This window comes from Sorex fumeus, unplaced genomic scaffold (genome assembly GCF_029834395.1).
Source record: "Sorex fumeus unplaced genomic scaffold, SorFum_2.1 ptg000131l, whole genome shotgun sequence".
Taxonomy (NCBI): domain Eukaryota; kingdom Metazoa; phylum Chordata; class Mammalia; order Eulipotyphla; family Soricidae; genus Sorex; species Sorex fumeus.
The window spans coordinates 16,301,896-16,324,662 of NW_026606188.1; the positions used below are offsets into that span (position 1 = coordinate 16,301,896).

Below are 22,767 nucleotides of genomic sequence, written 5' to 3' on the forward strand. Positions count from 1 at the left end.
CATGGATAGGAAGAATTAACATCATCAAAATGGCAATACTTCCCAAAGCATTATACAGACTCAAGGCAATCCCTATAAGGATACCCATGAAATTCTTCAAAGAAATAGATCAAGCACTCCAGAAATTCATATGGGACAAGAAATGCCCACAAATAGCTAAAGTAATTCTTGGGAAAAAGATGTGAGGAGGCATTACCCTCCCGGACCTCTTAACTATTCTACAAAGCGGTAATAATTAAAACAGCATTGTGCTGGAAGAAAGGTAGAGCTGCAGACTAATGGAACAGGGTAGAATATTTGTACACACAACCCCAAATATAGGAACATCTAATCTTTCAGAAGGAGCAAGAAATGTGAAGTGGAGCAAGGAAAGCCTCTTCAACAAATGGTGCTAGCATAACTAGACAACCACATGCAAAAAAAAATGGGCTTAGACCTTGACGTAACACTATGCACAAAAGTCAGATCAAAATGGATTAAAGATCTAAATATCAGGCCAAAATCCATAAGGTACATTGAAGACAAGGTCGGCAAAACCCTCCACAATATTGAGGCTAACGGTATCTTCAAAGATGACACTACACTGACCAGCCAAGTGGAAACAGAGATAAACAAAAGGGACTATCTTAAATTAAGAAGCTTCTGCGCCTCAAAAGATACAGTGACCAGAATATAAAGACAATCTACAGAATGGGAAAGGATATTCGCCGTACACACATCTGACAAGGGGTTGATATCAAGGATATATAAAACACTGGTTGAACTCCACAAGAAGAAAACATTCAACCCCATCAAAAAATGGGGTGATGAAATGAACAGAAACTTTCTGAAAGAAGAAATCTGAATGGCTAAAAGGCACGTGAGAAAATGGTCTACATCACTAATCGTCAGGGAGATACAAATCGAAACAATGAGATATCATCTCAGGCCACAGACTGGCCCACATCCAAAAGAACAAAAGCAACCCGTGTTGGCGTGGATGTGGCTGGAAAGGGACTCTCCTCCACTGCTGGTGGGAATGCTGACTGTTTCAGCCCTTTTGGAAAACAGTATGGACGATTCTCAAAAAATTAGAAATTGAGCTCCCATTTTACCCAGCAATACCACTCCTGGGAATATATCCCAGAGAGGCAAAAAAAAGTATAGTCGAAATGGCATCTTCACTTCATCTGTAAAATTTATTATCAATATCATTTGTTTGTGGTTTTATTTTTTGTGCTCTCATTTCCTCTTATGTTTATTGGCTTTCTATTCTCCTTCATTGGGCTGGAGCGATAGCACAGCGGGTAGGGCGTTTGCCTTACAAGCAGCCAACATGGCCGACCCGAGTTCGATTCCTCCGCCCCTCTCGGAGAGCCCGGCAAGCTACCGAGAGTATTCGATATGCCAGACACAGTAACAACAAAGTCTCCAATGGAGACGTTACTGGGCCCGCTCGAGCTCGAGCAAATTCTCCTTCATATCCTCCTGTCTTTTATTGAATGTCCATTCCACTGTTCCTTTGAGCTCATTAAACACCCTCACTATTTCCTCTGTGTATTTTTTATCAGAGAGATTATGTATCTGTGCATTCCTTGTTGAGGCCTCAGGACTCCTATCTTCATTCATTTTTTGTGGTTGGGTTCTGCAGTTTTGCCATCGTGCCTGTGGTGGTCTGGAGATGGTTCTTTGTAATACCCCCATATCCCAACTCAGTGCCAGGGAGCAATGTGGGAACTTGGTGTTCAGCGGTCTCTTCTTTTCCTGTATAGGATATGGTGGAAGAAATTAATGCCTCCCACTCATTAGGGCTGTGGATATTCATTAAGGTAGAGGCTGTGTCTAAAACTGTCTCAAGCTTTCTGGCCCCCCCCAGGAAAAAATTGAGACCCTTTTGTAATGTAACTCAGGAGCAAAATTATTGACTAACTCTACTAAGGGAAGAATAAATAAGACTATGAAATAAATAAAGTTATTAAGAGACCCAGATCTGCTTGTTATTACATAATGTAAATTCCTTTGCTCCTGGGGAACTCTACAGATCTACGCTTGCTATAAATTTCACAGCAAATCCTAACTATGCCTGTTGATCTAGCCATGGTAGACAGACATCACAAACCGTTTTTCTTATATAAGTCCAAAGGAGTTGTATAGTAGAAGTTAGGGATAAAGATAATGATTACTGGCAGGTTCCAAATTAGATAGTCTGGCAAAAAATTCTCTTTGATGTTCTTAAGATTTGTGTATTGGGTCTAAACTTTCTGAACCTAAGATGATCATATAGTTCTTTATATTTCCCCAAGAGGAGAATACCATTTTCTTTCTTTAATGATTGGATCTTCTTTGGACTGTGAGATTGTTTAAGAGATTCAAACATCCTCCTACCAACTCCTGAGACATTATCAATTAACCACACACAGCCCATCGAACACAGCACAGCTGTAATTAAACTAAATTACTGTGCAGTAGCTTTCATTACACAATGACACAGTTTTTGTTAGGACCATAGAGAGAGTTTAATTATATGTCTAGACTCCCCCTGAACTCAGAGCAGCAGTATTATTTTTGTCTGTTGAAGAGAGTTTGAGCTTATAGTTATTTCCTTTTTTAAAAGACCAAATGGTGGGAGGGGTGGGGGTGGGGTTTTATTGGGGTTCTTCATGGTAAAAAACAAGTATTGGTAAAGGGAAATGTGTTTGATATTTGCATGACTGAGACCTAAACCTGAAAGCTTTGTAACCTTTCCCACAGTGATTCAATAAATAAATTTAAAAAAAAAAAAGACCAAATGGTATGATGTTTGTTTTTTTCTCTCTAATTTCTGCACTAGTTCATATTTAGTATAGGAAGCATTAATGTATCTGGAGATAGAAATGTTTTTCTGGAGAATGTACAGATTTTCTTGTTTCTCTTTGATACATACTTCACTTGCCTCCAAAATATATTTTTGTTGAAATTACCCCCAAACGTCCTCTCTTAATTCATTAATGTGTAAAGCCTGTGCTGTAGTTGGAAGTAAAGTCACCAGTTATATTACAAGATTTAAACTCTATGGCTTTGTGTGAGGACAGAATGCATCTATATTCATTCTTGTCTCCATTAGCCACAGTCTCTGGCAGTGGGAGGAATTGAGCCTGAAGAGTCCAGTCATTCACACCACCTGACAAAAGAGCTCCCTTTACTCTCAGTTCCATTCTTAGCTCACCATTCTCCTGAATACCCCTTCTTTCTCTGAATCTGCAGAACATTTGGAGGTGTTTCATTAAGCTAAGTTCCTGAGGCAACTTCCCTGTTAAACTGATAAACCTTTCCATAACCAATATCTCTAAAATTTCATCTTTTTGGAAATCTGACCGCAGATTGGAATGGAAGAGTGAATGTTCTCAACACCCAGACCTGACCACAGATGTTGGAATGGAAGAATGAACATTCTCAGCATCTGTTAGAAAGTTGCCACACAATATGTTCTTATTCTGATCCCATAGAAACTTTACATATTGATAATTTTTGCTGAGTTCATGTATTCATATATGTATACATATATAGTATTGTATATTCAGATCAAATGCTAATAAATAAGAGTTAGATTTAAATGTTTTTCTGACTTTTAAAGCAAATAATAAAAACATTTCCTAAAAGTAAACAGAGAAGGTTTCAAGCAGTTGACCAGTTCCTTCTTCTTTTTATGTGTGATGAACTTCGTGGACCATTAATTCCCAAGGTATATTTGTTTCTGGACCATACAGCTTATAAGCTCTTCTTTCAAAAGCAGCCACCATTTGCTTTACAACATCATAAAAAAAAAAACAATGTGGAAATCTGAGAGTGTAGAAGGAAGTGAAATTTGAAATAAATTGAAAAATCCAAGGTACAAGTTTTTCAGTAACTGGGAAGACCTGGACTGAAACACTAAACTGTCTCCAAGTGATTGAAAAGTCTCCCATCAGTACAAAATGCCTTTACCAAATGTGGTTTCACCAAGGTCACTATAGATGAGTAATAAATGAATGATATTAGCTATAGATGAGTAATATTAACCCGTATTCATTCTCTTTGACACAATTCACTTCACAAGACAATCTCTAGTCCCGTCCAAGTTGCAGCAGATGGGAAGATTTTATCTTTTCTTATATAAAGTTGATATTTATGTTATCACAAATCAAATTTTGAAATAATTTGATATTCAAATTATTTTTAAATAGTTCTGAAGTAAAATCAAATAATTATAATACTTCATTTAACAGCAATACATGGTCACGGTCCTCTCATTGTTCATCGATTTGCTCCAGCGGGCCCAGTAACATCTCCATCGTGAGACTTGTTGTTACTGTGTTTGGCATATTGAATACGTCACGGGCACCTGCCAGGCTTTGCTGTGCCGGCGAGATACTCTTGGCAGCTTGCCGGGCTCTCCGAGAGGGGCAGAGGAATCGAACCCTGCTCGGTCAGGCCAGCTGTGAAGAAGGCAAATACCCTACCACTGTGCTATTGCTCCAGCCCAACAGCAATACAGGAATGTAAAAATAGAATACAGCAACATTATATTAAATATATACTTTATGAGTGCTTAAAATAACTACTCATAGATTTGGAAAAAGACATCAATAGCAACACAATACTAGTGGGAGACTTCAACACTGCTTTGTCACCACTTGATAGATCAACCAGACTCAAGCTTAGCAAGGACATACTTCATCTGAGGGAAACAATGGAAGAAAGGGACTTAGTAGATATATACAGGACACTTCATCCACAAAAAGCTGAATACACATTCTTCTCAAGCGTACATGGAACATTCTCCAAGATAGACCACATGCTGAGCCACAAAACGTGCCTCCAAAAAATTAAGAAGGTAGAGATTGTATCGACAATCTTCTCAGACCATAATGCGCTGAAATTAGAAGTAAGTCACATACAAAAACAGAAAACTAAATCAAACACCTGGAAATTAAACAGTGCTCTATTGAACAACGAGTGGCTTAGACAGGAAATCAAAGAGGAAATCAAAAGATTCCTAGAAACGAATGAAAATGAGAACACGAGTTACCAAAACTTATGGGACACAGCAAAAGCTGTGTTAAGAGGAAAGTTTATAGCACTACAAGCATTCCTCAGGAAGGAGGAGCGAGCACACATAAGTAACCTAACCTCACAGCTTAAGAGCTTGGAGAAGGACCAAAAAAAGGAGCACAACCCGAACAGGAGAAAGGAAATAATAAAACTCAGAGCAGAGATTAACGAGATGGAAACCCTAAAAACAATCCGAAAGATCAATGAAACCAAGAGCTTGTTCTTCGAGAAAATTAACAAGATTGATAAGCCTCTAGCAAAACTCACAAAGAAAGGGAGAGAGAAAACCCTAATAAACCGAATCAGAAATGAAAAGGGGGTCATTACAACAGAAACTACAGAAATTCAAAGGATCCTCAGGGAGTATTTTGAGAAACTGTATGCCGCGGAACATCAAATCCTCGAGGAAATGGATAAATTCCTAGACTCCTACAGACTCCCAAGGCTGAACCAAGAAGACCTGGAATACCTGAACAGACCTATCACCATCAAGGAAATTGAAATGGTAATAAAAAGTCTCCCCAAGCACAAAAGTCCTGGCCCGGATGGATTCACTAGTGAATTCTTCCAAATCTTTAAAGTGGACTTATTCCCAATCCTCTTTAAACTTTTCCACGAAATTGAAATATCAAAAACACTTCCAAACAGTTTCTACGAAGCAAATATCACACTGATACCAAAAGCAGACAGAGATACCACAAAGAAAGAGAATTACAGACCAATATCCCTGATGAACACAGATGCAAAGATCCTCAACAAACTACTAGCAAATAGAATCCAACTACTCATCGAAAAGATCATACACCATGACCAAGAAGGATTCATCCCAGGGATGCAAGGATGGTTCAACATTCGGAAATCAATCAACATAATCCATCATATCAACAAAAGAAAAGATAAAAAGCATATGATTATATCAATAGATGCAGAGAAAGCATTTGACAAGATCCAGCACCCCTTTATGATGAAAACCCTAGCCAAAATGGGTATAGAGGGGACCTTCCTCAACATAATTAAAGCCATCTACCACAAGCCTACAGCAAGCATCATCCTCAATGGGGAAAAACTGAGAGCCTTCCCTCTAAGATCCGGGACGAGACAAGGATGCCCACTCTCTCCACTGCTGTTCAATATAGTACTGGAAGTACTTGCAATAGCGATTAGGCAAGAAAAAGATATTAAGGGCATTCAGGTAGGAAAGGAAGAAATCAAGCTCTCACTATTCGCAGATGATATTATACTATACTTAGAGAACCCAATAACCTCCACCAAAAAACTCCTAGATACAATAGACTTGTATAGTAAAGTTGCAGGCTATAAAATCAATACCCCAAAGTCCATGGCTTTCCTATATGCAAACAGTGAGAGAGAAGAAAGCAACATGAAAAAAACAATCCCGTTCACAATTGTGCCCCAGAAAATCAAGTACCTAGGAATCAGCTTAACTAAGGAAGTAAAGGACCTGTACAAAGAAAACTACAAAATGCTACTTCAGGAAATAAAAGAGGACATGAGGAAATGGAAAGATATCCCCTGCTCATGGGTCGGGAGACTTAACATTGTCAAAATGGCAATACTACCGAAAGCATTGTATAAATTCAATGCAATCCCTATAAGGATACCCATGACATTCTTCAAAGAAATGGAGCAAACACTCCTGAAATTTATATGGAACAATAAGCCCCCACGAATAGCTAAAGCAATTCTTGGGAAAAAGAAAATGGGAGGAATCAACCTCCCGAACTTCAAACTGTACTACAAAGCAGTAATAATTAAAACAGCATGGTACTGGAACAAAGGCAGAACTGCAGTCCAATGGAACAGGGTTGAATACACTGACATCTCCCCTCAATCATATGATCATCTAATCTTTGATAAAGTTGCAAGTAATGTGAAGCGGAGTAAGGAAAGACTCTTTAACAAATAGTGCTGGCATCACTGGACGACTACATGCAAAAAAATGGGCTCAGAACTCTGCCTAACACCATGTACAAAAGTAAGATCAAAATGGATTAAAGACCTCAACATCAGACCAGAAACCATAAGGTACATTGAAGACAAAGTTGGCAAAACCCTCCATGCCATTGAAGCTAATGGTATCTTCAAAGATGCCACGCCACTGTCTGAGCAAGTGAAAACAGAGATAGATAAATGGGACTATCTTAAATTAAGAAGCTTCTGCACCTCCAAAGAAACAGTGGCCAAAATACAAAGACAGCCTACAGAATGGGAAAGGATATTTGCCGAATACACAGCTCACAAGGGGTTGATATCCAGGATATACAAAATACTGGTTAAACTCCACAAGAAGAAAACATCCAACCCCATCCAAAAATGGGGCAATGAAATGAACAGAAACTTTCTCAAAGAAGAAATCCGAATGGCAAAAAAGCACATGAGAAAATGCTCTACATCATTAATCATCAGGGAGATGCAGATCAAAACCACAATGAGATACCATCTCACACCTCAGAGACTGGCCCACATTCAAAAGAACAAAAGCAACCGATGCTGGCGCGGATGTGGCGAGAAAGGGACACTCCTTCACTGTTGGTGGGAGTGTTGACTGGTTCAGCCCTTCTGGAAAGCACTATGGGCGATTCTCAAAAAATTAGAAATTGAGCTCCCATTTGACCCAGCAATACCACTCCTGGGAATATATCCCAGAGAGGCAAAAATGTATAGTCGAAGTGACATCTGTACTTGTTTGTTCATTGCAGCACTCCTTACAATAGCCAGAAACTGGATGAAACCTGAATGCCCAAGAACAGATGACTGGTTAAAGAAACTTTGGTACATCTACACAATGGAGTACTATGTAGCTGTTAGAAAAGATGAAGTCATGAAATTTACATACAAGTGGTACTACATGGAAAGTATCCTGCTAAGCGAAATGAGTCAGAAAGAGAGGGATAGACATAGAAAGATTGCATTCATCTGGGGGATATAAAGTAACAAAATATGAGATTAATACCCAAGAATAGCTGAGATCAGCACCAGGAGGATTACTCAATAGCTTAGTGGCCAGTTGGGCATTCTAGAGGAAAGGGCAGCTCAGATAGAGAAGGGAACACCAAATAAAGGGTGTTTGGAGGATCCTCCCAGGAGGGGAGATGCATGTCGAGCGTGGACTATGGACTGAACATGTTAGCCACTCAATGCCTCTTTTTCAGACCACAACACCCAAAAGGAGAGAGAGAACACAGGGGATTGCCTTGCCACAGAGGCAGGGGGTTATGGGGGGATGGGGGCGGGGGGGATATTATCCATGATGGTGGAAAATGAGCACTGGTGGAGGGATGGGTATCTGATCATTGTATAATCAAACCCAAGCACAAAAAAATGTAAATCTACAACTGTACCTCATGGTGTTTCACTAAAAAAAATGTTTTTAAAAATATTTTTATCAGAATTCAGAAATATCATTAGTATACATTTTACTAACCAGTATGTTGTTGAAAATTTAAGTATTATATGTGTTCATATAATTTCTTATCTAATGTCAGACAATGTAGACATAATAAATGACTATATTTATCAAAAATATATATATATATACTTTATGGTTTTTATACCTATTTTATCCACAACTTGAATTTGCACTTGAAATAATGGAACCTTCTATACGTAAAATGCAGTTAAGTGTAATTCAGAGTAATACATTAGCAGTGATATATCTACAGTGACAGTGTCATTAGTATTGCTCAAAACTGACATCACTCTTCTGAGTAGAGTTGAAACTGTAAATTTATACTCTTTAATAATTACCTTCCCTGAAATAGTTAAAATACAGTATGTTTATTAACCACATCATATTTAAGTTATTCACAGTTTTTAACTTATTGTTTTAGCACCTTCCTCATGGCTTAGGATATTTGCTTAACCACCAGATATTTAAAATAAGAGTTTTGACTTTAAAATATTGTTGGTACATTCTTCACCTTGAAGATTCGCCCCACATCTTATCTGCCTGAGATGTTTACTTTCAACCTTTTTCCCTCCTATTCTCTAATATCTCACTCTCTCTCTTTCTCTTTCTCTATTTCCCTCTCTCTTCTCCCCCTCCATAAATTTAATTTCTTGAAATAACTATTTTGCTTCCCCAAAAATAAAATCTTGAGCAGGAGTGTAGCTCAGCAGTAGAGCTCTTTCCTTACTTGAGTGAAGCCCTGGTTTTAGTCCCTGACACCACAAAACCTAGGTTAATATTAGTAAGTGTTATTATTATATACATATTTTCCTGGCACAGACCCTCTGCGATGGGGTCCTACTCTGCCAGCTGCTCAACAGCCTCTGGGCACACTCCATCAAGTTCACAGAGATCAACCTGAGGAGGCCGCAGATGTCCCAAGAGTATCCCACTCGCATGGCAGAGCCTGGCAAACTAGCCATGGCATATTCACTTGGCAAAAACAGTAACAATAAAGGGTTTCATTCCCGGGACCCTGAAAGAGCCTCCAATACAGCAGCGTTGGGAGGGATGAGTAAGGAGAAGTTGCTAAAATCTCAGGGTTGGGCCGAATGGAGTTATTGATGCTCACTCAAGCAAATCAGTGAGCAACGGGATGACAGTGATACAGTGATACAGTATATTCAGATCAACAACAAAGGATCTGAATGCATTAATTTAATTATTAAAGTTATATTAGTGCTAGTCGAGAGCAAGATCCACAAGTTATATCATTGTTAAAAATGTCATTTTAAAGGTGAAACTTTTGCCTGAGCTTTAAAATGCTATCTATCTATCTATCTATCTATCTATCTATCTGTCTGTCTATCTATCTATCTACATTGGCTTTTCTAAAAGTGATTGATGTAAACATTATTTACTGGCAGTAAATACCTTTGAAGTGACTAAGCATTATTATCCAATTCTTTTAGGATGTTTCACAAATACAAAACATTTTTCAAATATACCAGTTTCACCTAAATGTATCAAAGTGATCTTGTTACAACATAGCTACATTTCTTTAAACTACCACATTTTAAACTAATTTCAACTACAAATTAATGTGGCAAATTAATGAAATATAATAATTACCACCATTATTTTAATCTCTACAATCTTAAAAAGTGGAACTACATGGCTAGAGAAAAACTGAATTATTAACCATTCAAAGTGTTTATTTTTGCATACTTAGTACAGGGAAGCCAGAAACAATTGTCTTCATGGAGTTATTCATATAGTAAGAGAAAGTACCTAAACACCCCTCCCCACAAAAATATGCTTTAAAGAGCAATAGGAGGTTTAAATGAAAGGATGAAAGAGGTGGCCCATAGAGCTGCACTTGGAGGAACAAAGTCTGTCACACAGGACCTGACACTATAGCTCTGTCCTGAGGAGGAGGGCTTAAAAATTGATTTAGATATCCATTTAAGGAAGTGGGATAACTAGACAAGGATCAAGGATGCTTGAATATCCTTAATGGGGAAGAGATTAAGGCTTTTGATGGTAGTGAAAGTATTTGTAGAGCAGAGCAAGAAAGAGGAGAGTGACTAAATATTAGGCTGATGAGGGACTTGGGGGTTGATCATCAAGACTTAAAAGCCAGGATAAAGCAATGGGAAACCACTGAAGAGGGCTGATTATTGGAATCTGTCCCAAGCACACAAAAACATTACTCCAGAAACGTATTCATTTGTACTCTTAGGACCGTTTGAAGCACTGCTTTTGATAGTCAAGACTGGAAGCAATCCAAGTGCCCAACAACACATGAGTGAACAAAGAAACGGTGACATGTATGCACAATGGTAAACTCTGCACCATGCAGTTCCCTGCCCCTTGGATGGGAATGGCAGCAGTCTGAGGGCAACTGACCTCACTCACCAGTGCAATGTAAAGAAATATAGGATAAAAAGGCCAGCAATCACAGTTCTTGAGAATCTACCCACAAACCAGATTCTCAGTCTCAACACTGCTCCTGAGGACACTTGCTCATTCCTGGTGCATCGGACTGTCCCCTTCCTGAATGATGAAAAACATCATTCAGTCCTGCAAGGGATCTCAGGAGGACCTGTACCCAGTTCCCTTGTACAGATTTCACATTGGGTCCATGAGAAACACACAACACGTATCTAGCTATGGTATGAGGGCAATTGGGACACCCTCTTCTGACTCACCCATTTCCTCCTCCATTTTTTTTCAATGAATGAAACACTTAGCAGTTTCTGTTCTCCAAATTACCAAGTGACACATCAGGCACCATAAATTGTTACAGCACACACTCCACTTGAGTGGAAAGGTGGGGGGTGGCCTCTTTTCCCCCATGAGGGAAGGAAAGCTGAAAGCCTAAGAAGCATTTGGACAGCTTTGCCTTCTAATGCCCCCAATAATAGACAGGGAAACCCAGAATAGACTAATACATGTATCATTGAGTTCTACTATTCTAGTAAATAGAGAGACAGACAAATCAAATGATGCCATCTTGGGACTTGAAGATAATATAGGCAACTGGGCATTTTCCCTACATGTGACCTACCTGGGCTCTTTCACTGAGCTTGCCAGGAGTGGTCCCTAAGCACAGAGCTACTAGTAAACCCTGAGCACAGCTGGGTGTGACTCCAAGAAACAAAACAAACACAAACAAAAAACTTGATACCATTTTCCTGCTTCAGTCCAATAAAAGTCAAAGATAGAGATTGGTAAAAATACTTGTCATCTTCATGTTAGGAAAACAGAAGCATTTAGACTTTTTAAGTAAAAGCTAGTAGAGCCATGTTGCATGCATTAAAATAAAATGTTGCATAGGTATATCTGAAAAGATTAAACATGTGTTTGGACCATGTAAATAATTAGTTTTTACTTAATTTAGTTTTTACTTAATTTTTCTCCCCCTATTTAGTACCTCCATGAAAATGGAATTGTCCATCGTGATCTCAAACCAGAGAACCTTCTCTATGCAACTCCGGCCCCAGATGCACCACTCAAAATTGGTAAGAACATTTCCAGATGTCTTTTGACCACTTAGCCTAGATCAAAAGAAGCTTATTTCACTGAATTTTAAAATATTTATTCATCTCTTGTCACCTGTAATCAGTTTACTTCGGTATTTGGTATCTGTAAATAATAATGTTGTGTCTATAAATTTGTGTTTTTTTCTGGAATGTTAATTTGGAGACTAGTGCCTCCAGACTGCTTGTGAAGTTAAGCATGCTCTTTATTTCTACTAGAGAAGGTGAACGTTGGGAAATTCTGATTGATCCAAGGTGACCTTTAAATCAACATTGAAGGGGAAAAAATGTTACATCCTGTATTCATCCCAAAGTAAATTCTCATCTGCAAAAATAAGTAAATAAACACTATTTTAGATGGCTTCTCTTCAAGAGAATATGTTTTAAATCCTGTGAAAGGCATTGCTCATCTGTTCCTTTCCGCTATGAGGCTAATCTGATGAGTTCAATGCATTTATAAATATGAACAGCCTTGAAAATTAAATTGTATAGATCATGGGAAAATTCAGACAACATAATATGCTGTTTTAATGCAAGGAAAGATGCTGATGGCCTGTGAGGAGTCCCTTGTTCTCAGACTCACTCTTAAAAGGCAGTGGACAGAGGTGGTCCTCATTTCCTTTGACATCACTTTCAAAGGCTGTATCCTTAAAGAATGTTCTCTAAGTGAATGGATATGAATGTAGACAGTCCTTTCTTCCTGAAGGACCCCTGCTGCTTCTCTGATAAGGATCAGGCACATCCCTGGTAAAGGGGGTGTGTCTTTGAAGTCAAAAATGGCATCGATTCTGCACCTGCCTCTCTTGCAGAATGGCCTTGAATGATGTCTGATGTTTTTTGAGTCAAAGAGATACAGCTCAGCAAGTAGAGCAGAGTGGCAGCAACCTTTGATGGTTTATCTAGGTAGTATTTTGAGGAATTATAGAGAAGAGTTTTGAAAAAATAAACTTCTATTCTTCATATGAGAATAGTTTTTTATTCATCAAATAAGCTAGGGAATGAATATATTTTGAAGCAGAATAAATACTTTGATAATTTTTGCTCATTTTTTACATTTATGAAAGTCAAATTTTTTACTTATTTCAATTGATTAAAATGCTAGATCATATCACTAATTATTTGTTATTATATAGAGTTGCTATTTTATAAAACTAAAAAGTATAGACAAAGGATATATATATGTGCATATATGTATGGACAATCGGAAAGCACAGCTCATCTACTAAGAGCTGAGAATCATAGAGAAGAGCATACTGGGGAGTCACATTTTTCTCCAGTTTAAACAAGATTTGAAATTCTGAGTCCGTTTCACCTCATCATCAAATATAAAAAAATTCGAATGAAAGTGAGTTATACTTTGAGTGGCTGAAGGCTGAGAAATGCTTGCTTCTTGCTTGTGTTTCAGCTGACTTCGGGCTGTCTAAGATCGTGGAGCACCAGGTGCTTATGAAGACAGTATGTGGAACTCCTGGGTACTGCGGTATGACCCTTAATGCTCACTTGTAATCCTCTTGTCTTTGTGATTTATTTTATTTAGCGATATGATGCATCGGCCCCTTATTTAAAATGCATTGAGTCTGGTGCAGGTCTCTATGAGAAAGACCTTGTTAAGGACACTCAGACCCTTTTGTGGGACTGGATGGTGTGGATGACATTGGTTTTAGGGCCCAAGGGCAGCAGGGGCCTCAGGAGGAAATGGTGCTTGCTCTGAGCCTGCGTTGTGTGGTGTTTGGGGAAGCACCTGCCTTTAGAGACACTGCAATGGGAAGCTAGTGACTGGGAAGAGGACAGGGAAAGGAAAGTGTTTCATGATTAGAGTTAAACCATGTGCCCTTGTCACTCACTTCTTTTTCTTTCAGTAGCTGTGCCTTAGATTAAGGCATTTATTAGATAAAGAATGTGTTGACTGCTATTTATAAACTTTTTAAAATTTTTTCTGGGGACAGACTTGGCGACACCCAGTGGTTTTTAGGGCTACACTTGGCTCTGTGCTTGATCACTCCTGTCAGGTTCAGGGAGCCTTATGGGAATCCGGGGAATCAAACCTGGGTCTGCCACATACAGGGCAAATGCCCGCCTCACTGTACTATTCCGCCAGCCCCATTTCCAACATGATAAGGTAAGGTTTTTCATTGCTGAGTCCCTGCCTGAATACTCAGTGGCTTCAGGACTGGTAATGTTGCAAGCCATTTTGCCCTGCCTCCCAGAAGGGGCTGAAAATTACCCATTATGATAGATAGATATGAAGGAAAAACGAAATGAAGACAAATTAACAAACTCTTTTAAATGCTCTTTTATCCTTCCAGCATTGAAATCCTGAGCCTTGGCTAAGTGCCAAGCAAGCACCTACCTGTGTGCTTTTTCCCTGGCCTATGGAAGCAGCACTTCTCACTTATGGTGCTTTTGTCTACAGGAAAGCGGGAACACTGGAAAGATGAGTGATGGAGAAAGGCCTTCCATGGGATTCAAGGGGCTAGAGCAGAGGCAACATTCATGGATTTATTTTTTTATTGTAATGTAACACTGGGCTGAAGTAATAGCACAGCAGGTAGGGCATTTGCCTTGCACGTGGCCAACCCGGATTCAATTCCTCTGTCCCTCTCAGAGAGCCTGGCAAGCTAATGAGAGTATCCCTCCCGCATGGAAAAGCCTGGCGAGCTACCCGTGGTGTATTCTATATACCAAAAACAGTAACAATAAGTCTCACTTCGTGTTCCTGAAACGAGCAGATGCCTTTGGGCTACACTAACATGGGACAGGGACGAATAGAGACATTACTGGTGCCCGCTCAAGCAAATTGATGAACAGCTGGATGACAGTGGTACAGTGCTACATGCTAATGTAACACTTGCAGTTACCTAGCTTATAAATCAATCGATCATTTGCTGATCAGACTAATATTTCTTTGGAGGTTTCCTTCATCTCTTCCCCTTTCTCCCCTAGCACCCTCCATTCTGTGCTTTGATGGCAGGTATGCTCCTGAGGAGTACAGGCAGGAGGGACATTTCCCTTTCATAGGAGGAGTTGGAAATGAGACCCACGTGCAAGGCTGGCTGAAATCCTACATTACAGCAGACTACACTACAGAAAACTCTCCTTTACTCAGAGATTTCCATCTTGAATCCTGACAGGTGTTTCACTTCACCACTAGTCTAAGACCCACACAACTGACAGGCTGGGGGTGGCCTTTTGTCCCAGCTGGTCCTGAAAGCAGTACAATTAGGTGATCGTCTGCATGAATGCTGGAGCAAGTTTTATCCTTTCATGAAAGAACTCTTAATTCAATCATTGGAGGGAACAGGTGTTTATGTGTTCATGTTAGTACCGTCTGTCATTTGGCAGGAATAAAAAAGGAAAAGTCACCTGTTTGGCTTCATTCATAGAACCTTTGACCTTAGCTATTTATTAATAACCAAGGGTTCTTCTAGAAGTGAATCCAAACAGAAATCACAGATGCTTGTTGTTTAAAGCAAATACTCATTATTTTCTGGGAAATGTGCCCAGTAGAAATGAAGCTCAATGCCAGAAAATTAAAATTTGTAGTCCAGGTCAATTAAATCAATAGCTAGAGCTCTGAAATAGTTCATAAGGAGATGAATAAATTCTCAGTTTTTGATTCTGGCAAAAGTAAAGGGTCATAAGAAAATCACTGGGTCATGGCTTCTACAGTGAAACTATGCAATGGTAACTACCAAAGTATGTTTGTTATTTGAGCTATTTAAAGCTTGAAATCTGAAGAGATTCAAACCTATGTAGGCCTATCACAGAAGGACAAGATGTTAGACAAGAGACCAACATTGTCATGGGTTACATGAAAGAATTTTTCTAATATTAGTTATCTAATTTATCCATAGTCTTAATTAAACTGTATATTTTATATTATATTTCTACATTTCTGTTTATCCAGATTATATTTTAAGAATCTGGAAACTATTAAGAATTTATTTTTGCTTGGCATTTGCCAGAGCTTCATTATTGTTTAGTGATCACACATTGTTGTCACGTGCTATTTTAAGAAATAATTTTCTAGGTTCACTATTTTGTTTTACTTTTTTTTTAGTCACTGTGAGATATCCCCTTACAAAGGTGTTCATGATTAGACTTAACTCATACAGTATTCTAACACTGACCAGTGTACATTTCTCAGCACCAGTGTCCCCAGGTTCCCTCCCATCAGCCCCCACCTCCTGCCTGTCTCTGTGACAGACTCTTTTCTTCTCTCTATGTATTTCTCTCTCTCTCTCTCTCCTTTTGGGCATTGTGGTTTGCAATATTGATACTGTTGAGGGAACTCATTGAGTTTTTAATTTCATCTACCAAATCCTTTATTAGTGATACTTCTGTAAGTAGCTTTATTATTTCTGCTCTCATGTATTTTATTGGCTGTTCTTTTATTTATTCCAGTTTCTTTTCACTTTTATTTACTGAATGTGAAGCTGACCCAGGGAACTGCAAGACCTCCTCTTGGCCAAGGTGCCCCCAGAGCACCCAGACCAGAGGGGATCCTGACAAGCTATAGGACTGCAGCAGAAGTGGGACTTTAATCCTGCACAGGCATCCAAGGGCCAACTGCCCCACAGGTGCAGCAGGGGCAGGGGGCGTGGTCTCCAGGGTGGGGAGCAGCTACTGTTATTTTCCCCTTTCCCAGAGATTTGGACTCACATATCAATTTCCATTACCTAATCCTGAGGAGGACAGACTGGCTATCCCAGACACATTAGGCAATAGTCCCCAGCCTATTCCAGTCTCACCAAAATAATAGTGAACACAAGAAACTGAACTAGCCTCATATAAAAGAACATATCCTCTGGAGCTGCACTAGAGGTTCCAGCAAGTCACAGAGGAGCAGCAAAGAGGAAGTTAGTATTTTATAAGGGGAAAAAGATGACCACCATCGAGCTTATCCGAATCTACTCTCGCAGTGAGAGAGAGACACTGATAGGTTCCCACCTCCATACTACCACAACAACATAAAGAATCAGCTCAAATCCCCACCACAAGGAGAGGATGAAGAGCCCAGAAGCCTCATGAGAGAACACCCACAAATACGATCTATTCAATAAAGAATTCAGGGATGAAATGTTGAGGATGTTCAATGAGTCCTAAGAAAGAGAAATAGGCATCCAGTAAATTAAAGGAGGACATGAAAGAAACAGTGTAACAGATAGCCAATTAAATACAGGAAGAAATGAGAGCAGAAATAAGAAAGCTATAAACAGAAGCATTACTAATAAAGTATTCGGTAGATGAAATTAAAAACTCAGCAGGTACGCTGAACAGTAGAATGACAACATACTAACACAGAATCATTGAGCTTGAAGATGAGCTGCAGAAAGTACGCAGGCAACAATGAATAATGGGAAAAGACCACAAAATAGCTATAGAGATAATCAGAGACTAGGGGATGAATTCAAGAGGAACAACATAAGAATCATAGGAGTACCAGAAGCACAAGGAGGCAACTCCAATGAAGTAGCAACAGTTAAAGATATCATTGCTGAAAAGTTCCTAGAGCTGGAGAATGCAGGCATCCAGATCCAAGGATCCCGAAAGGTACCAGCTCAAAGAGACCCTAGTAAAAACACTCCAAAATATATCATAATCAGAACAACGAATACCACAGATAGAGATACCAGACTGCAAGCATCAAGGTCAAAGAAGGAAATCACATACAAAGGAGCTCCTCTTAGATTTACAGCAGTCTTATCAGAGGAATCTGAACCCAAAGGCAGTGGTGGGATATAGTGAAAAGACTCAATGAAATGAACACCTCACCAAGAATACTTTATCTGACTAGACTACCACTCAGACTAAAAGGAATGATACACTATTTCTTGGATAAACAACAGCTCAGAGATTTCGTAGACCCAAAGCCAACCTTTAAAGAAGGATTGAAGGAGCTACTGTAAAACAAGACAACCCCTTACAAGTACAAAATATCTCTACAGAAAGATAGCACAAAACACCATGATAATAATCTCCCTCAATGTCAATGGTCTAAATACACCAATTAAGAGACACAGAGTGGCAAAATGGATTAAAAAATTGAACCCAACATTCTGCTGCCTATAAGAAACACATCTGAACAGTCAGAGCAAACAGAGACTGAAAGTCAAAGGATGGAAAACAATCCTGCAAGCAAACAACTCCCTCAAAAACGCTGGGGTGGCCACACTAGTATCTGAAAACATAGATTTCAGGCTGAAAAAGATTAGAAGGGACAGTGAAAGCCATTTTTTTAATAATCAAGGGACATATACATCAGGAAGAAATCACACTCCTGAACATATAAGCACCCAATGAGGGACCAGCTAAGTACTTAAAACAACTGCTAAGAGTCTTCAAGAAGGACTTTGGTAGCAACACAATAGTAGTCAGAGATTTCAACACCGCCCTATCCCCTCTTTATAGATCAACCAGACTAAATCTCAACAATGGAGTACTGGCTTTGAAAAGAGAGAGCTAAAAGAAGTATACAGAGTTTTGATCCCCCAAAACTGAATACACGTTCTTTTCCAATGCAGACGGAACATTTTCCAAAATAGACACATGCTGAGCCACAAAACATTCTCATTAGAACCGGGATGATAGAAATTGTATCAACTATCTTTTCAGGCCACAATGCACTCAAGATAGAAGTTAATCACACACAGAAACAGAAAATCAAGTCAAACACCTGGAAATTAAACAGCTTAGTCATGAACAATGAGTGGGTCAGAGAGGAAATCAAGGAAGAAATCAAAAGATTTCTGGAAACACATGAGAATAAAGACACAAGCTACCAGACTTTGTGGGACACAGTCAAAGCAGTGTTAAGAGGAAAAATATATAGCTATGTAAGCATTTCTCAGGAAAGAAAGGGCCCACATAAATAACCTGATTTCACAGCTTAAGATCTTAGAAAAGTACCAACAAAAGGAGCCCAAACCAGGCAGGAAGAAAGAAATAATAAAACTTACAGCAGAAATTAATGACATGGACCCCCCCCCAAAAAAAATTCAAAAGATCAATGAAACCAAGAGCTAGTTCTTTGAGAAAATAAACAAGATTGATAAACCACTAGCAAGGCTCACAAAGAAAGAGAGAACCCTAATAAATAGAATCAGAAATGAAAAGGGGAACAACATCACAACAGAAACCAAAGAAATTCAAAAGATCATCAGAGATTACTTTGAAAGTCTGTATGCCATGAAACAAGAGAACCTGGAAAAATGGATAATTCCTGGATTCCTATAACCTCCCAAGGCTGAATCAAGAAGATTTAGAATAGCTAAATAGACCTATCACTATCAAGGAAATTAAAACAGTAATCAAAATATTTCCCACAATAAAAGCCCAGGTCAATATGGATTAACTAGCAAATTCTTCCATACATTTAAAGAGGACCTATTGCCAGTTCTTCTTAAGCTTTTCCAGGAAATTGAAGAAACGGAAACTCTCCCAGTTTCTATGAGGCACATATTACCCTGATACCAAAAGCAAACAGAGACACCACAAAAAAAGCAGAGTGCAGGACAATATTCCTTATGATCTCAGATGTGGAAATCCTCAACAAAATATTAGGAAATAGAAACAAACAACTCAGAGAAAATATCATACACCACAACCAAGTGGGATTCATCCCAGGGATGCATGGATAGTTTAATATTTGCAAGTCAATCAACATAATCCATCATATCAATAAATGAAAAGATAAAATTCATATGATCATATCAATAGATGCAGAGAAAGTATTTGACAAGATCCAGCACCAATTTACGATGAAAACCCTCAGCAAAATGGGCATTGAAGGAACTTTCCTCAATATACTCAAATCCGTCTACAAGCACATGGCAAGCATTATCCTCAATGGGGAAAAACTAAGACTTTCCTCTAAGATCAAGGACAAGACAAGGATACCCACTCTCACCACTTCTATTCAATATAGTACTGGAAATACTTGCCATAGCAGTTAAGGAAGAAAAAAATATTAAGAGCGTCCATTTAGGAAAGGAAGAAATCAAGCTCTCACTATTTGCAAATGAAATGATACCATACTTAAAGAACACTAAAACCTCTATCAAGAAACTTGTAGAAACTTGTATAGAAAAGTTGCGGGCTATAAAATCAGTAGCCAAAAGTCCATAGCTTTTCTATGTGCAAATAATGAAAGAGAAGAAAATGGTATGAAAAAAGCAATCCCGTTCACAGTTATGCCTCAGAAAAATCTATTATCTCAGCATTAGCTTAACTAAGAAGTTAAAGGTCCTGTACAAAGAAAGCTACAAAACACTACTTCAAGAAATAAAAGGGGACACAAGGAAATGGAAACTCATCCCCTGCTCATGGATTGGCAGAATATTGTCAAAATGCCAATACTCCCCAAAGCATTATACAGATTCCATGCGATCCCTGTAAGGATACCCATGACATTCTGCAAAGAAATTGATCAAACTCTCCTGAAATTCATATGGAACAACAAGCTCCCATGAATACTAAAGCCTTTCTTGGGGGAACAAAGATAGGAGGCATCACCTTCCCCAACCTCAAACTGTGCTACAAAGTGGTAATAATTTTTAAGAAGAGCATGGTATTGGAACAAAGACAGATCTGCGGACCAATGGAATAGGGTCGAATATCCTTACACTTACCGTCAAATATATGAGCAGCTAATCTTTGATAAGGGAGCAAAAAGTATAAAGTGGAGCAAGGAAAGCCTCTTTAACAAATGGTGCTGCAAAACTGAACAGCTACGTGCAAAAAAAAATGGGCTCAGGCCTCTACCTAACTACATGCAAAAAAGTCAGATCAAAATAAATTGAAGACTTCAAAATCAAACCAGAATCCATAAGGTATACTGAAGAAAAGGTTGTCAAAACTCTCTCTGACATTGAAGCTAAAGGTATCTTCAAAGACGAAACACCACTGATCAAGTGAGTGGAAACAGAGATAAACAAATGGGTCTATCTTAAAATAAGGAGCTTCTGCACCACAAAAGAAACAAAGACAGTCTACAGAATGGTAAAGGATATTCACTAAATACCCTTCTGATAAGGGGTTAATATCAAGGATATACAAGACACTGGTTGAACTCTGCAAGAAATCCTCCATCTCATAAAAGAAATGGGGCCATGAAATGAACGGAAACTTCTTAAAGAAGAAATCTGAATGGCCAGAAGACACATGAAAAAGTACTCTTCTTCACTGATCATCAGGGAGATGCAGATCAAAACAACAATGAGATATCTCATGCCACAGAAATTGGCACACATCCAAAAGAACAAAAGCACTAATGTTGGTGTGGATGTGAGGAGAAAGAAACTCTCCTTCACTGCTGGTGGGAATGCATACTGGTCCAGCCTTTTTGGAAAACATTTTGGACATTTCTCAAAAAAATAGAAATTGAACTCCTGTTTTACCCAGCAATACCACTTTGGGGAATATATACCTCAGAGATGTAAAAGCATACAGTACTTGTATGTTTATTGCAGCACTATTTATAATAGTAAAAATCTGGAAAAAAAATATCCGAGTGACCAAGAACAGATGACTGGTTAAAGAAACTTTGGTACATCTACACAGTGGAATACTATGCAACTGTTAGAACAGATGAAATCATGAAATTTGCATATACGTGGATAGACATGGAGAGCATCATGCTAAGTCATTGTATAACTGAAACATAATCACAAAAGTTTGTAAGTCTGCAACTGTATCTCATGGTGATTCATTTAAAAAAAATTAAGTAATCATGGTAAAAAAAAATCTTCTAAGTTCTTTTAAAACATACAAAATAATTTACTGGATGCCTGCTCCTCCATTTCTTTGAGCTCATTGAACACTCTCAGCATTTCATCTCTGAATTCTTTATCAGAGAGATTGTATTTGTGGGTATTCCTTTTTGAGGCTTCTGGGCTCTTTTCTTTGTCTACTCCTTCTAGTGGGGATCTGCTGTTTCCCCATGTTTCTGTGGTAGTATGTTACTGGATCCCTCCAGTTCACTATCAGTGTTCCCCTCTTGCTGTGAGGGGGGATTCTGGATGAGCTCGGTCGATGGGGGTCTCCTTTTTTCTTCTTCAAGAATACTAACTTCCTCCTTGGTGCTCCTCAGTGTCTAATCTGGGTCCTCTAGTGCAGCTTCAGGGGATGTTCAAATTCTTGTGCTCACTGTTATTTTGGTGAGTTTTGGGAGCATTTTGATTGGAATAGACTAGTGACTATTGGCCTAATGTGGTTGGGATAGCCAGACTGTCCTTGTAAAAATTAGGTAACAGAGGTTGAGATATGAGTCCAAAGCACTATGAATGGGGATATTAATGAGGCTGCATGAGTGGCCAATGCCCCAGAACCCATACCCCTACCACCGCTGTAAATAGGTTCACTATTCTAGGCATGAAGACAATTTTTCAATATGGTTGAAATAGAAGAGATTTCAGTCTAGAAGAACACAAACAAATGTGAAAAATAAGGGAAAATGTAAACAGAATTAAATTAAAAAATAATCTAAAATGCCTGCTTTAAGGATAGTTCCATGAAAGATAGGTTTGGGTTCATTTCTAGAGAACTAAATAGCTAAAGTCAACTAACAAGAATATTTAGCTACATTGGTAATCTGATCAAGTAAGGACTGATATCATCTGAGAATTAATTAAATACAGAGATGATTTTTTAAGAGAATCTAAGAGAAAACTAGGTGAATCACACAGATGTCAGCTGTGGTGTCTTTGCCTTTCAGTGTCCCAGGCTGGTGTTTTCTGGGGCTCCTGAAGGGAAGCCTCAGCCCGGTGA

The 22,767-nt window shown here is 38.8% G+C and overlaps 1 protein-coding gene across 1 annotated transcript in view; it reads left to right on the top strand.

Annotated features, from left to right (window-relative positions):
- Positions 1-22,767, top strand: part of CAMK4 (calcium/calmodulin dependent protein kinase IV) — a 290,358-nt gene that overhangs the window by 238,718 nt on the left and 28,873 nt on the right. Inside the window, exons 6-7 of the mRNA XM_056138994.1 lie at positions 11,892-11,982; positions 13,406-13,480. Of these exons, the coding sequence (XP_055994969.1) occupies positions 11,892-11,982; positions 13,406-13,480 (166 nt within the window). The remainder of the gene's footprint in view (positions 1-11,891; positions 11,983-13,405; positions 13,481-22,767) is intronic.